Raw genomic sequence first — 15,978 nt, forward strand, 5'->3', positions numbered from 1 at the left:
CACTAAACAAAAAAATAACATGCGAAACCAAACTCAGCTTGCCAAGCAGATTTTAAGTAACTGGAGGACACATTGCCTCAGCAGGTACAGGACAGAGCCCCCAGGAAATCAATGATGCTTGTTTGAACTGTCACATTCCCATTGGTTAAGTTCTTTGAAGACTGGCCATGGTAGAGTATCCCTGGTCCTGACAGCAGAATTCACTTGTCTCTTGTTACTACACAAAAAATGCATCAATTTGTGCTACAAAGCCCAAACATTTGCTTTTTGTCTGAAAAACTATTTAAGAAGTATCAGTAACTTTAATATTTGGCATCTTCTAAGTGTTTTGCAAGGTTACCGTATCTACGTACCTGCAACACCACTTGACCAATATAACCGAAGTTGTGCTCTGGGGAGATTCAGAAAGTGTGTGAAACCCTGCCCCCCCCCCCCCCCCCCCAAAAAAAAATGATGCTTGGAGAAGCAAACCCAAATTATTAATTTCAGATAATGCAGACTTATCAGCTTCTAAGTACTCACTTTTATAAAATAAAGTGAGTCAAGTAACTATTCCTGCTTTGACGAAAAAGTATAAATTAATTTTTAAAATTCAAACATTTATTTCAAGGAATCCTCTTTTTAAAAGAGCTCTCTGGTCTGGTCATTCCTACTGTTACAGCTTTAGTGCAGCAGCCATTAACAAGCCAGGTCAATAACCTTATGTCCACCCAAATCCAAACGTTAGTTCACCAGCTGCTGAAGTTTTAGTGGACACTTAACTGCACAGGAAACACTGTTTTAGATAAACTAAATCCAAACTTTAAGCCCAATGCCTTTAGTGCTGGGTGCAGCTGACTGGTACTTGTAAAATTGCTCTAGCTAGCATTATTTAGAAATGTACTAAACAATGTACTGACAATTATAAAATATTAGATGCTTGCCATTACTCATGCATCAGCACCTCCATGGAGAGTAAAACTGCTTGAAAACCTGAGTCTGAGATTATCTGACTTTATAGTAAAGGACTAAAGGGGCATCTAGAACTTAAAGTTTGAGCAAAACTAATCTCATCTATTTTAGTTAATGGCTGTAAAGATACATTCTGTTAAGCATTTATAAAAATTCACAGCATGAATGGAACCCACAGCCAACTCTAAACGTAATACAAATTGAACCAGTAACTATTTTTGGCAAAAAATGACATTTAACTGAACAGAAGTTGAAGTATTCTTACCACAATGAAGATGTTACCACGTTTCACGTTGCACAGCCATAACACAAAAACTCCCAGCATGACACATTCCAGTCATATTATTCACTTGACTTTAATGCAAAAATCATGTATTCTCTTGTTTCGCACTTCACAGAGTATGATGTGAATACAAGAATACTAGATCAGGGGTCCAAGAAAAGACTATGCACAGGTCAACTATGTATACAATTTTCAACATGACATCTTCCAAGCTTCCAGCTTTTCCGACGAAAGGAGTGACAGCAAACTTCAACTCTTCAACAATAATGGTAAATATAGCGAGTCTTAGAGAGGGTAAGTGTAAGTCAGCTACTGTCCAGCACAACAAACAACTTTATTCCAGCTCTTGGACCCCTGATTTATTGCCTCTCCTCACAGGAGGGTATAACACTGGCAGCAATTACAATAGCACAAAAACTTTTGGCATATGAAATATTAACACAGGATTGACCCTGCATTGCCCCTGCCCATCTCACACTACGTTTTCCCTTTACCCTCTCTTCCACATGTTCTAATTACCTTCTCTGTTCCAACTTTCAGCTAACCAACAGCTAAGAAACACTCAAGTTTGTTTTTTATGTGTGTTTCTCTTAAATATAAAGCTCCTCAGTTAAAGCCGCGACTGAGGTAAAACAGTGTGTGATTTGTGCTAGGAAACAACAGTATCCAATGGTGAATGCTCCTTTAGATTTCAATGGTCCTGCCAAAAGTAATGAAAAAGAGATTTTTTTTTTGCCCCATCAGGACAAAATTAAATGGATGTAATTGATGAGCATCATCAGAATTGATACCACTTCTTGTCTTTGTACTTCAACATCATCTAAAAAAACAAACAAAAAAATTTCTAATTACTGTTTCTATAATATACCAAAAGGCAAAACCAATACAAACAAGTTACATGCTTAAAAAACAGAGGAATTTTATCAAGGCTTCTCCAAACTGCAACAGCTTTGCTGAAATGTGAGGATTTAACATGACAAGATTTCTAGTGTTAGCATCACTGCTGATGACCTAGCCTCAGATAGAAAAACCCTGACATGTCCGGGAAAATGGGAAGGTTACACAAGAGTTTGGGGGATGGACAGAAGCCTGTGTGAACATGGAAGAGAATTAGAAAAGAAAATTAGCTTGGGGTTTTGCACACAACTGGATCTTAAGAACCACAGGAATTTTACACAGCATCATTCATTCAATTCAATGAGAAATTCTTTAAGAAATGGGAACTGAGCCACGTTTTAGGAAGTCTGTGTGCCACTCAGGCAGAGAGTTTGCTCTAGACCAACATGCTGTAAGACAAAGCTGCTTATAGTAATACTTAATTATTGTTTTTAGAACAAACAATTGATAGATAAAAATAAAGCATCCTTTATCAATATCACATTCCCTTTAGATACTTTTAAGGCAGCTTTGGAGAAGTCAGTTACTTTCGGAACTTGCATTTACCTCAGAGAATTGGTTTAAGTTCTTAGTTTAACATGCAATGGACTCACCTCATGAGCATGTTTGGAGAAGGAATCAGCACTGTAAAGCATCGCTGCAGTTTTTTCTTCCAGTTCTCCTAGTTTCTGTCCTCTTTCATCTAGTGCCAGTCGGGCTCGTGCTAGTTCACCAACTACACCAGATGCTGCTCCTTTGACGCCTTCAATACCTCCAGGTCCTGGAATATGCTGGGCAAGACTTCTTGATGCCTTCCCAGATGCTGATTCTCCAACTGGAGGCATTTGCAAAACAGCAAGACAGGAGTAGTAAGGTTTTCCACTGTTACTAGATAAGTATCAGTGTAACTGCTTTATAAAGACTTGTCATTTCTTCGCATGGTTACTGAACTCCTAATCATGGGTATGCCTACAAGCAGTACTTATTACTCAGTGTTACTAGATGTTATTACTAAATAAAATTGAATTTTTTTTTCCAAACAATGTTTCAGAGTTTCCAGGCAGGCTATAAAATTACAACCTTTTCACAGCTTGAGTGTGAAATTATAACTCTCTCAACAGTGCTGGCTTCACAGTCAACAACAGAACTGTGATGGTGAAATGGAAGGAAGGTGTTAGGAACTCAGTGGACAAAACTGGAGAATTTTGAAAACACAAGCTGTGGCTGGTTCTGGAAGTGCTTTGCTGGTTTAGACGGCCCATATCGCTCCACCAGAAGAAGCTTCCTTTGATCTAAAACTGAACTTAGAAAGATGCCTGAGGATTAGGTGTCTGTGCTTTTCTTATAAAAATCTTATTAAAAAAAAAAATCACATAATGTAAATCGTTAAAAGGTAGTACAGCTGTAAGAACAATCAGCTCATCCTGAAGTAAACATCCACGAAGCTGAACAGCTCCAGTCCAGTGACTGCACTAACTACATCTCCTTTGCTCATAATGGCACATCAGCCACCTAGTTCAGCCAGCCTAGATGTTTAATGGATGTGTCAATCTCATGCTGAATTGTGTAGGCCACAAAAAAAACTTGAGTAAATGCCAGAATATTTTTGTGTTTTTAAGTCATTTTTAACAATTGAATTATGGTTTAAATATTATTCACCTCTAGCAAAAGCATTAGCTTATTTAATGTTTTGTTGTAGTGTTTCAAGATTTTATTTGATTTTATGCTTCTAGGAAGAATAATTTAGTATTAAGTATATAGATATTTTTAGACTTGGGACTTTACAGAAAGAAACGTTTTCACTTATGGGGATTCTGCTGTGGCCCTCATGTTAAAAAGACAATCCAAAAATTAATTTGCAGGCTAGAAGTTGTTAGGGTCCCCTCTCCTTTCCCATTCAATGCCATTTCCCTCCTGAAGATGTGAGTCAAAAGAGCTCTTTATCAGAAGTAAATCTGAGGCAGTTATAAAAAATGTGTAGTCTCCTTAAAAACAAGTCAAAAGAGTCAGGGCAAAACTGGAAGGAAATTACATAAACAGCTTATAAAGTTACAAGTATGCTTTTCTGTTGCCATGAAAAGGCAGTTTTTCTGTCCCAGTAGTAATGACCACTTGTGCACACAAATTTATATAATAGAATACTTGACCAACCTTCCAAAAGATTACACATAAATACAAATGGAATTTTTAATGCTGAAAGTGACCTCAAAATATTTGATGTGTCTTCATCATGTACAGGCATTAGTAGTAAAGACTAATTTAATTATTATTGGAGAGATCAAAAGAACCAATAAAAAATAAAGGATTGCCAGGAAGCCTTGTTCATTTTAGCAGCTATGTTTTATGCTAAAAAGGAAACATTTCTTCTTAGAAATACACTTGCATAGTATGATGCTTTATCTAGCAAATACCTGAATAAATGCAAGTTATCTTCGTTAAATACACTAAAAGTCTGCATGCAACCACAGTAAAAAATAAAAACCATAAGAAAATGATAAAGGAAGAAAAACTGTCACATCTGAATGTTAGTGTCCTGTAGAACAGAGGACTGAATTGAACTTTCATACAGTTGTGTCCCAACTCTCATTCCTAAGGAATGTCTGCACAAGTTAAATAAGGAAAAAAAAAATCCATCAAATGAACTGAAGCAGAATGGAATTTTCATTTTCTCATTGTCTGGAATAGTCTTCTTCAGAACCATCCCCTTTCTGTTTAAGAAAAATGGTCAATACATACTTAAAGACAAGTAAAAATATGATCAGATGTCCCCTTTCTTGGGAAAAGAATATATTTATATAAAATACTCCTGAATAAATGAGGTAAAGCCACCTGTGGAAAAACATTACCAAGATTCTGATATTGTTGGTAAAGTATACAACAGAAAAACTATGAAAAAGTCCTTGTTGTTCCCTTTTATACTTTCTTCCTTTTTGCAAATGTGATGCTCTATCAATCCAAGCAAAGCATTTCTCAAGGACACTGACTTCCTTGATTAGAAATACGAGAAAAATAATGAATGCTAAAAACTTACAGAGTTCTTCTCTGTCAAGTGACTGCGCTCCACCTCCAAACAGGCCTTTAAAGAACCCCCTGTTTGGCGCTTCTGGTGTTTCTACAGGAGTGAAGAGCTCACCCAACATTTCCTTTGCAATGAAGAAGAAACATAAGGCATGTGTTATTTCACTCACAGACTAATGGCATACTCTTTCACTTTAAGGATTTATTCCATGGATTTGAATTTCAAAATGAACATGTTTTAATAGGCATCTGCATTTGTAAGGTGACATCGGAAATAAAAAAGACATATCAGGAAGTCTGTCCAAACCATCTGTTCTTATACTTGAAAGCTGCTACTGAATTTCATGAGCTATAAAAGAAATGGCTACAAGTAAAGCTATATTTGCCCCTCGGCAACTTGTGCAACTCTCCTGATTTCGTTACGTTAAGACTGTATCTACAAATACTCATATCCACGTGTGGTACAGAAGTAAAGCTTACAGCCTGCATCTCTGCTATTTCAGTATTCAAACAGCTTCCAAGCTGAAGCATGGCTGAGAATCTTCTCAAGCTGTTAATATCCCTGAATCATAATGGCTTCCTTCACATTTCCCAAGTTAGCATTCCCCACTTGTGTCAGCACACATCTCCACCAGCATTAACTGAACAAGGGAGTTTTGTTAACAGCACATGTTAAACAAGGAGATTTCCTACCAATCACAAAGGAAATTAAATAAGAAAGTGTTTCAAATACAAGAGGATGGATGAAACAGTAAAATTTAAGAGCAGGGGAAGTGATTCATCCTAAATTAGACTCTGCAGTGAGAAAAATCAAAGCATAGAGGCTGAAGAGCTCAGCTTTATGACAAGCTTAATTACTGTCAGCACCATGACTCTAGAACCGTGAAACTCAGAATACATTTATGTTAGAAAACAGTATTTTATTTCATTACCTGAAGATTTTCACATGTTTCTTGACTGTAGGTGAGCCTCTGTATTTCAGTTGGTGAGACAAGATAGAGTGCTTGTCCATTATTGGTAAAGCAGAATGTTCTGGCTATCCGCATATTGGTGAGAGGAAGGTAATATACATCCAACAATGGCCTTAAACTTGGCAAACTTAAGAAAAAGAATTAAAAAAAACAATTAAATACAGCAGAATTGTCTATTATTTATCAAATGACTCATTCTAAAACTGCAACACATTATTTTTCTTTTCACTATCTGCATAAGTACCACCTAAACAGGGTATCATTTAATGCAATTAGAAAATCTCAAAACGTAAATAGGAGATTTTTTCAAGGTAGCACCTCAAGAGTGAAATTTAACATCTGCATCACAGATGCATTTAATAGCTTCAATTAAATGACACTCTGAGCTTGTAAATCAGAGATTCACTTAAAGCACTATTCAGTAATAACTAATGAAGTATTTTGATAAGTATCTGCCAAAAGTTTACATTTAAACATCCTGCCTCTTCTCTCTGGTAAAGAATTTCTCCTTGACTATCCAAGCCTAAAATATCGCTCCTCAAGAACACTTGGAAATACACAGGGATGTGTTTTCAAAGGAAAGCAGAATTCACTAGCCTCATGCAGTCTTATGAGCTACGTCCACTTTTTTGGTCTGACTGAATTTAAGAGGAAGCCCTCCTTAAGTGCACTTACCTTGCATTTTCTGATTGTGCACTTGTAACTGCAGTACATACTGCAAACTACAGAAGAATAGATGCAACACACATGCTGTAACAGTGGTCTTGCTACCAGACATTCCCCCCTCTCAAAATAATAATAAATGCAAGTAACTGTACACCTGGTATCTTGATAAACGGAACCTGAAATAAACCACTGCCTCAAAAACATTCCCTTGTAAAATTTTTTTTGTAAACACATAATTTACACAAGACATTGGCTACAAATGTACCAACAATATATTAAGCAGCATCTGCTGCAGAATCCACTTGCATAAGACTATTATTTCTAGAAACTAAAAAAAAAGAAGCAGGGGAAAAGAGAAGGCAAAAGCAATGAAAAGATGTAGTCATCACAACAGTAAGGCTTGGGATTTTTTTGGTATGATAGTGAGATTTTTAAGTATTAAGCATGCATTTTACAGATTGTGGATTGTCTCTTCACAGGAAACTAAATATCTAAACCAATAATATTTTTACAAATGAGGTAGTAACGGGGAAGTGCTTTGCTCCAGACCAATGGAAACATAAAACACCCTTACAGCTTAAAGGCAAAACACAGAAACATTAGATCAGACATTCGTGACAGCATTTTCCAAGTATCAAATCTGTAACAGAATCTTAAATTCTATCTATCCTTATATCAGTACGTAAGTATTTGGCATCCAGGGTATGATATAATGCTCTGACTACGTTACACAGACAGCACATTAAGTCTACTTCCTAGAAGCAACTCCTGCCTATGAAATGGAGTTCATTGTTGGGAGTTTGACATCCCTATGCAATATAACAATTCAATATTTATGATTTAGCACCTACCGCCATGCAAGGTTCTTTAGAAAAGAATCTGAACACTATTAGGTTCAGTTTTAATCATGGGAAAAACAGAGTGCCTGCCCTGAAAGGTGGGCAGTGTTTTCTCGAGATGTTTAGAGTATATGTTGGGATTTAGATTAATGGAGTTAACAGATTTAATAATCAAAATTTATTTTTCAAAAGTAGTATGCATCAGATCAGCTTTCATTTTATTATTAACAACTTCCTAAAGAAGTATCTTTTAAAATAATTTCCCACTGCTGAGAGCTTATTTTTGCAACATTAAAAATAATCTTTCAGGAATTTCACTGGCACAATTTTTTAGTGCCACATTCTACATTCGTCTTACCATTAAGCTGGGACTAAAGTGTAGGTGGCAAGGGTATAGATGTGTACACACCGCTGTTCAGAATAAAACAGCACTTGCAAATATTCAAGAAGGGCATGTTAAAAATTGCATAGGTGACATGTAAGTCCATTCAAACATTACATTCATACATTTAAATTTGTAACTTAAACATCTTAATTTAGATGACTCATTTCTATACTCCGCCAGCAAATAATCTTGCCTTTATAGTGCGAGTGTAAGGCCTTTAACACATGACTAAGCTACACAACAGAAAAAGGTAAGCTTGAGGCATGAGCATGATGCAACAGCTGCATAAAAATAGACTTGTCATCTGGTACCATCTGAAGGACTGACTCAAGGCAGTTTTCTCCATTAGGGAGTAAATTCACGCTTGAGAATCTTCGTCAACTCAGGGACCTTTATCATACAGTTGTGACTATTTCTCAAACCATGTCAGCTTGAGCTAAACTGGTGAACTTTTTCATGTGTTACAGGTATAACTAATAGGAGTACACCAAAATTATCCAGGCCCAAGTGTTAGAAGTTCATCAAGCCAGAGTAAACGCAGGGTTTTTGTAATTCATATTCTAATGGAAAAGGAAACTTTATTTAAAAATTATTTGGTTTTTTTATACCTAAACAACTTTCACATGGTCCTTACCTAAAAGTCATAATATGTCCATTGGCACAGAAACATGCAAGGCAGACACTGTTACTCAATGACACTATATCTCCACGAAGAACAAAAGAAGTCTCTGTTATGTTTTGCTTATAAATACAGTTCTGGGATGGCAGTGAGATAACTTTTGCTTGTTTTTCTGAACATATCACTGCATATTGGTTTTCACTGATTTCCTGAGAGGAAGAGGGAGACACTGAGACAGGTCGTCGCTTTTTCGATTTATCTTTTTCATCTTTATCTTCAGGAACATTGTGTTCTCTCCAGGGTTCATGTGCTGGTGGGACCAAAGCTCCTGTGGTATCCAGAAAAGCCATTCTTAAGATTGCACCTTTCAGCCTCAGGATGGTTCCTAGACAAAAACAGAGTACATTTCTAAAACAGTTCTCCTAAGGTGTTTTTCAAGCTACATAGTCAAAAAAAGCTAAAACAGTTCAAGGGTTAAATGTGTGCATACTCTTCCATTAACTTCTATGGAAATGTATACATTTACTAAGTGAGCAAAGCTGGAATGGACATTCATATCCAAGCTCAATGTCAGAAATGCATTTAATTTAGTTTTCTCCTGATGAGCATATAGTGTGCTTAATATTAACAATAAATGTTAATAGTCAAAAGGTGAGCACCTCCTCTTTCTTCAATGCAGACATTCAGAAACAAGCAACATGTAAGGGTCTTTCCACAATGCAGTTCACCCTGCATTTCCCTCCAGCATAAACTTAAAAAGGTTTTCCCTCCCCACTTTTAAATCACTCTGTAGGCCAATTCTTAAACTAATACATTTCTTACTTTACTTATACTTATTGACATGCAAATAAACACAAGAACATTTACTAAGTAGACAAAAAAATACACATAGCAATATTTAAGGTTCATGCTGCAGATCCAGTGATTAAAGATACTGCCCAGTTTGCAGTCTTGCCTTTACAATCAAATGTCACCAAATCTGAACATTACTGCAAATGCCATACTTGATAAGAACAAAATAAATATAGTCTAGAGATCACACTATTCCTAAGCACTGTTTCAATCAAATAGCATTGCAATTTCCATGTCCTAGTATTATCTGTGTGAGCAAAGCAGACTCAACTGTTTCCCTGGGCAGCCTGTTCAAGTGCTTGACAACCCTTTTGGTGAACAAATGTTTCTTCATATCCAATCTAAGCATACCTATACATTCTGCTATTTCTGTTTAACAGTTGCCTCATACTACACAATAAGTTTAGAAAACAGGCATTTCTCATCAATATGTTAGATTTATATTATATGAGATAATATTTTCAACTTTGCATCTTTAAAACTCTGGTAATGAAGCATCCAACACAGACTGTTAACCTTAGTAGCAAAATCAATTAAGTAGATATTAAGTTTCAATTAATCTTAATTGAAGAAATATTTAAAACAATATGAAGAATGACAACAATATTTTATCAAAGTAGACATGAGCCTGTCTGCTTTATACATACCACTAGGAGAAACAATTACTGGTTGAAGAAGTCTTTGCTCTCCTCCTGGGGGTAAATTCAGTACGATTACAAGCACTGTACCCAGTGTGGTACCAACCCACAGGCACGGGGAAGGTGATGTATCGGCCTTTCTTGTGAAAGTCTCACAAAAATGAAGAGCTGAAATTGCTTCACGTGACTCTTTATCAATGCTAGTTACACTAGAACTCCGGGATCGGCTGAAAGAGTTGTCTTTGACATCTGAAAATAAATGGATATTAATTAAAAAGAATGGCAAAACACAGGCATTAAGAAAATTCAGGTTTTTTTCTTGAGCATGAGGTATATACTAACTACCATTCTATTGATTGTTACTCCTGTAGTCTTCCTTAGTCATATTTCCTTTTGGCCCAATTTTCAACACTGTATCCTGAGCAAAGGTCCCAATGGTTGGGGTTTTATTTTGGGGGAGGCTGCTATTATGTAATTGTCATGAAAAACTGTTATGGATATTTCAGAGTGACAAGTCAAACACAACTCCTCCTTTAAAAAGAAAAAAATAATCGAACTAATTACAAACTTCTCTGCCAACTAGCTCATTAATGAGATTTAAAAAATATTAGCTTACATGGAACACTGTGTAATAATCTTCTAAGGATGCAAGTATTTTAGTTTAAGAACCTCAGTGACATCCAGAAGCATGATAACGTGTAACCTGTAATGACTCATCATAACATTGTCCTACTTTAGGAAGCTGTATGGAGGAGGCTCTTTGCACACACCTCAACTTTCAGCAAAGAAAAAGGTAAAATGCTAGCAAATGCCACTGGCCACTGCAAAGGGGAAGATTTCTGTCTTGAATACCATACAAAAGCTAACAAGATTTTCAGGATGTCTTGCTTGCTACTTAGCAAATAAGGTTCTTTTAATAGAGGCTGAATTCTAGTATTAACAAAAACCTCAAACCAGTTATGTGCTTCTCCATTCTAGCTGTGCACTGTGTGTATGTGTGGTGATACTTAACACACCAGCATGTCTGAATTTATACCTCTAGTCACAAATTAAGGCTTTAACTCATCATTCCAAAATGTTAACATAAAGACAACCCTTTCCAGTAAAAGGTTGATGCAATTTATATACAGACTTTAAAAATTGTTTTGGATCTCTGTGTAAGGTATTGATGCAATGGGCCTTTAAAACCCCACTTCATTAATTTCATTAAATTATTTCAAAACTTCCCACAAAAACCACGTAACATGCATTTGAAAAGCACCCAAACTACATTCCAACTGCCTAAATACTGGTACCTACTCAACACAAACTGAGTCTTCTCAGGAGATACTTCTCCTTTTGCAAGGATAGAAAAATTATTATTTAGCTAAAATTTGGCAGGACAAGTAAAACACGGTTCATAAGAAAAAAATTAAGGTCCATCATTCAGATGTGACATCCTTATTTCTCACATTTAAAAAAATAAAATTCAGAATAAAACAGAGAATATCATAATTTGGTTTTATAATTCTTCTGACCACCACAGTCTCTTAAAATACTTATTGCCTTGGGCTGGAATATTTACTAACTCAATGATTTTTTTCAACTCTAAAAGGGACCAATCAGTCTGAATATATTAACTACAACAGGCATAAAAATAAATGTGCATTTGTTGAGTTGCATCTGGTTGAATATTTGAAGAGCATGTGAGCAAATTCTGGAAGCGCTGGAACAGACAGGAAAAAGTCTATAAAAAATTAACTTGCCAGACAATACAGGCATTGTGGAGAGCAGACACTCATTCAGGAAAGAATTGGGGGTAAAGAGTTTAACTGCATTAGTGTGTATTATTTATCCTGAAGTCAAGGAAGAATCAATGGTTTGTTAACAGATTAGATTCAGATGAAGAGGAAGGAACAACAGTGTGATGACCCACTACATACCACTTCATCAGAAGAATGGAAAGATGAGGCTTTTTGAGCCACTAAACCCAAGTATTTGACCCAGCAGCAAAGATACCTTAATCATCTGGATTACAACACTGAAAGGTAATGGCATAATGCAGACTAGAGTACGTTCAAGAACTTGTTTTAGGAAGTAGAGGATGAATACAGGAGCACAGTTTAGATTTTGTTTTGGCTGCTTAGGGAGGAAAAGTAATTTGAAAGAATGAGATCATGGAAGTGATAAGGACAATGAACTTGGGAGAAAGGCATTTCAGCTGAAAGGAAAGCTGATAGTCTCTGAAGAACGTTATGCAAAAGCTACCCCAATAGGAGAAAAGATATACGTAAAATTAAAAAAAAAAAAAGATTGCAATTGCCTAAGGAAGTAATTTACAGACCTGAAAACCTAGAAGGATTTTATGCAGAACAAAATGAGGCACCTAGGTATAGATATCCACACGTGCGTAACCTCAAAACCACTCAATGCCTATTACAATTTGGAAGGTACAAACTATGAGTATATCAGAAGATGAAAAAATTAACCCCCCATTATTTCAGTAGAAAGAACAGCAAATATTAAAGGATTGGAAAAGACCAAGAGTTGCAACATTTTTTCTTCATTCCTCATTAAAAAAAGCACTTAAACTAGTAGAATTAGAATGCATTGGGTAATATTTAAGTACAAATATGATCAAGTGTGCAAAGCACGATAACATTCACCCTAGACTGAATTTATACCTAAGCCATTAGTAAACTAATCTAATAAGGAAGAACAGACACACACTAAAAGGAGACATCAAGTTTTCCTACCCTTTTATACCAACAAGGACACAGTTAAATTCCCCTAGTTCTGGGCAGAACAGTTTTAAAAAGGTGAGGAAAAAAGCCCAAGTCCATAGAAGATTAACAGAAGCCATCCTAGATTGAGACAACCTGACCTAAAAAAAAAAAGGGGGAGAAAAACCTAAATCTTGTAAAAAACTGGGGAAAATTAAGATTAGAGATATGACTACATCTTTCAACAGCATAATAGATGGCTAATAAAAAGATAGGGAACATTTGTAATCCCTAATCATTGTGAAAAGGACAACAAAAAGTTAATACAGAAGCATGGAAGATTAATTAAATAACAAGAAGTTTGACGATGAAACAGTGCAACTTTCTGTCTGGGATTTTTCTAAGAACTTATTTATTGGAGGCTCATGAATAGATGCGAGGTTAAGTTGTCAGACATCTGGATTCATGCCATAGCAATGGATTAAAGGATCTCAGAGGGTTCCTTCCAACTTCACATTTCTGAGAGGAGCAAGCTGTACTCATAAATTGTAAGCCAGGGTGGTCCAGCTCCATTTCAGGATATCCCAGTGCCATGGATTCCTTCCTTGCAGATAGCAGCAGTTGTCAAATACACAGTTCTGCAGCTGCCAGGCTGATCTTGGTCTGGTTTCTGCTGGGATTGTGGTAGCAATGCTGCTGCAGGAGTGGGAGCAAGCTGTGTCCGACAGAAGGCAGCTTTCACATTCAGGCTGCATCTAACTGCTGTAGGTCTACAGCTGCCCCGTATCATCTTTAGATAACAAGGCAGGGGGGCTGGAACTGATCTACAAGCTGGCAGAGCACTAAGAAAAAGTCCACTTATTTGCATATTGCTTTAGTTATGCAGTATAATGACCTTTAGTACTACAGACTTCACAACCGAGCTGCTCCTTACACAAAAAGGTACTGGGCTTTTTCAGGAAAAATTAAATTCTCAGACTGGTCATCCAAAGAGCTGTATGTCAGTTTCGTTTAGAGAGAGTGGTCACAAGACTTTCGTAAAACTATGCCCAACTATTTCTTGAGTGGCCCTCAACATATCCTGTTATTCTTAAGATATTTCATCTTTCAACTTAAAATGTATCAGATGGCTCTAAAGAGGCAGCAATTTCCTTTACATTACCTGTTTATTCACATTTCTGCTGTAACAGCACTACTGATAGAGTGACAGATGACTAACAACTATGATCAAAGTATGATAAGTGCTGTACAAAATTTGAAGGCTTAGGTTATGACAAGAGCAATGATATTTTGCATCTGAGCACCCCAAAAAAACCCAGAGCGGAATTAAAATTTTAGCTCTACACTTCAGATAAATGCAATATAACATCATGATAGTTTACATTATTTAGGACTCTTGCTTTAATGTACTTTCATTCTGTAAAACAGTTTCAGTAAAAAGAAAAATCAACTAGGTAAAACTTACCTAAATCAGGCTTTAACTCAGTTGGCAAACTTAGCTTCCTGGACATCTTTGCTGAAAAGTGAAGTATATCTTTTTTTAAAAAAAGAAAAACACATGATTCTGATGGCCTTTATTGCTTCTTCCCCAGTATTTAATGCATGATGGCTTATTACATTAATTGCAGTAGTCAACAGGATTTCTATTAGAGCAAAGGCTCACTCCCATGAGGGAGGGGTGCAAAGTAAATCATGGAAGATATCAAAATCCCCAAAATCAGCACTTTGACTTTTGCCAAGCTTCATTTCTCCTCAGGCTTCAGGCAGAACTCTTGACTATTTCAAGAATGTGCGCCAAAGTTTGCATAGTTAATACCCCATCCCCTCTTCTTCTGCCCTACTTCCTGATCAAACCTGAGATATTTAAAATAAAGATGAACTTTTCATTATGATAAAACATTACTAGTTTTTTACACATGTACACTAATCTGAGATGCAGACCACCACCTTGAAAGAATGAATAATTATAAAGTCAGCAGTGTACAAAGACTTGAAGCTGTCAAATAAAAGTTCAGAGAATTTTGATAATATAGCTAAAGTAAAACCTAGCTCTTGGGCTCATCCCTGACTTGGAAAACTCTTCATAGAAGTTGAAACCTTGTGCTCCACTTAAAATGCAGGACAAGACTAAACAAAAGGTGCTACAATCAAAGTCACCAGTAAACTAGTAGCCATACATCCCTCTCATTTTTCTTTAAACAGTTACTGGAGAGGGAATAATTTTGACATAGCTTAACTATGTCAAAAAAAAAAAAAAGACCAGGGCTAGAATCTGAATTTATTTCCCAGCCACGTGCTTGAATTTTGATGTATCATTTAATTATTCCCTATCCTGTAAGGATAATACTTCTCTACATCTGCTTTATGTAGAGAACAGCCTCATAATTCTACAAATACTTCATAATAGATACCAGTCAAAGCAGCCTGAATCTTGCTGCTTCTCAGCTAAAAGAAGAGTTAAGTCATTCTAATAATTTCAACAGACATCATCCTGTTTTCTATGAAATCAGCAAGTAATTTAAAGTTACTTCCACTCCTTCAAAAAGTGAAGTATTTCTTTGTATCATCAATTATGCTCATCAATATTGCAAATGCTAGTTATCCGAATAGTTGAACAGTTTTATTCCTGTCATACATTATAAAAACTTGAGAACAAGATTCCAGAAATAATTTTCTCGTTTCCTTCATGTGTCAATGTTACAAAGTATGTCCTATTCAAATTAAATTGAAATTACACTCAGACTGGCGTGCTAGTCACTAGTGCAGGCTGAAACAGAAAAGGGCAGTCCAACTACAGGTTTTCTACTGTCATTTTTGCCTTGGCACTGGCATCTGCCTAGCTTAATGGCTCAGCTATAAGAACAGAAAACCATGGTGCAGCAATATAGCACTATTGAGCCGGAGCCCATCTTTTTGCTGTCTGCATGAACTTTAATCAGTTGGAAAAAAATCATGAAACCTTATGGAACTGTAAATTAAGTAAGATGAGTGTTCCTCATCATAAGACTTGTTTTCTGTGTTAGACATGTACACTATAAAAGCTGAAATACTGTACAAAAGCTCAACTATGCACACAGAAAAAACAGTCTTGAGTTATTTTTGGCTTTTCACAGCTTTGACTATGTGTGAAAACCAGCAATGATTAGTCACTTTGAAGACCAGAATGGTCACTTTTGGC

The 15,978-nt window shown here is 36.2% G+C and overlaps 1 protein-coding gene across 3 annotated transcripts in view; it reads right to left on the reverse strand.

Annotated features, from left to right (window-relative positions):
- Nucleotides 1–1,298: 1,298 nt before the first annotated feature.
- The window catches only part of STXBP5 (syntaxin binding protein 5), a gene marked incomplete at its 5' end in the record, with an annotated part of 99,846 nt that continues 85,166 nt past the window's right edge, over nt 1,299–15,978 (reverse strand). For all 3 annotated transcript variants that reach the window (XM_084260971.1, XM_084260970.1, XM_084260969.1), the window contains 7 exons: nt 1,299–2,054; nt 2,725–2,945; nt 5,142–5,253; nt 6,061–6,226; nt 8,624–8,993; nt 10,108–10,347; nt 14,266–14,316. In XM_084260971.1, the coding sequence (XP_084117097.1) occupies nt 2,013–2,054; nt 2,725–2,945; nt 5,142–5,253; nt 6,061–6,226; nt 8,624–8,993; nt 10,108–10,347; nt 14,266–14,316 (1,202 nt within the window). In that variant the 3' untranslated portion in view covers nt 1,299–2,012. The remainder of the gene's footprint in view (nt 2,055–2,724; nt 2,946–5,141; nt 5,254–6,060; nt 6,227–8,623; nt 8,994–10,107; nt 10,348–14,265; nt 14,317–15,978) is intronic.

The sequence above is a fragment of the Gallinula chloropus genome, assembly GCF_964237585.1.
Source record: "Gallinula chloropus genome assembly, chromosome: 3".
In the NCBI taxonomy this organism is placed as follows: Eukaryota; Metazoa; Chordata; class Aves; order Gruiformes; family Rallidae; genus Gallinula; species Gallinula chloropus.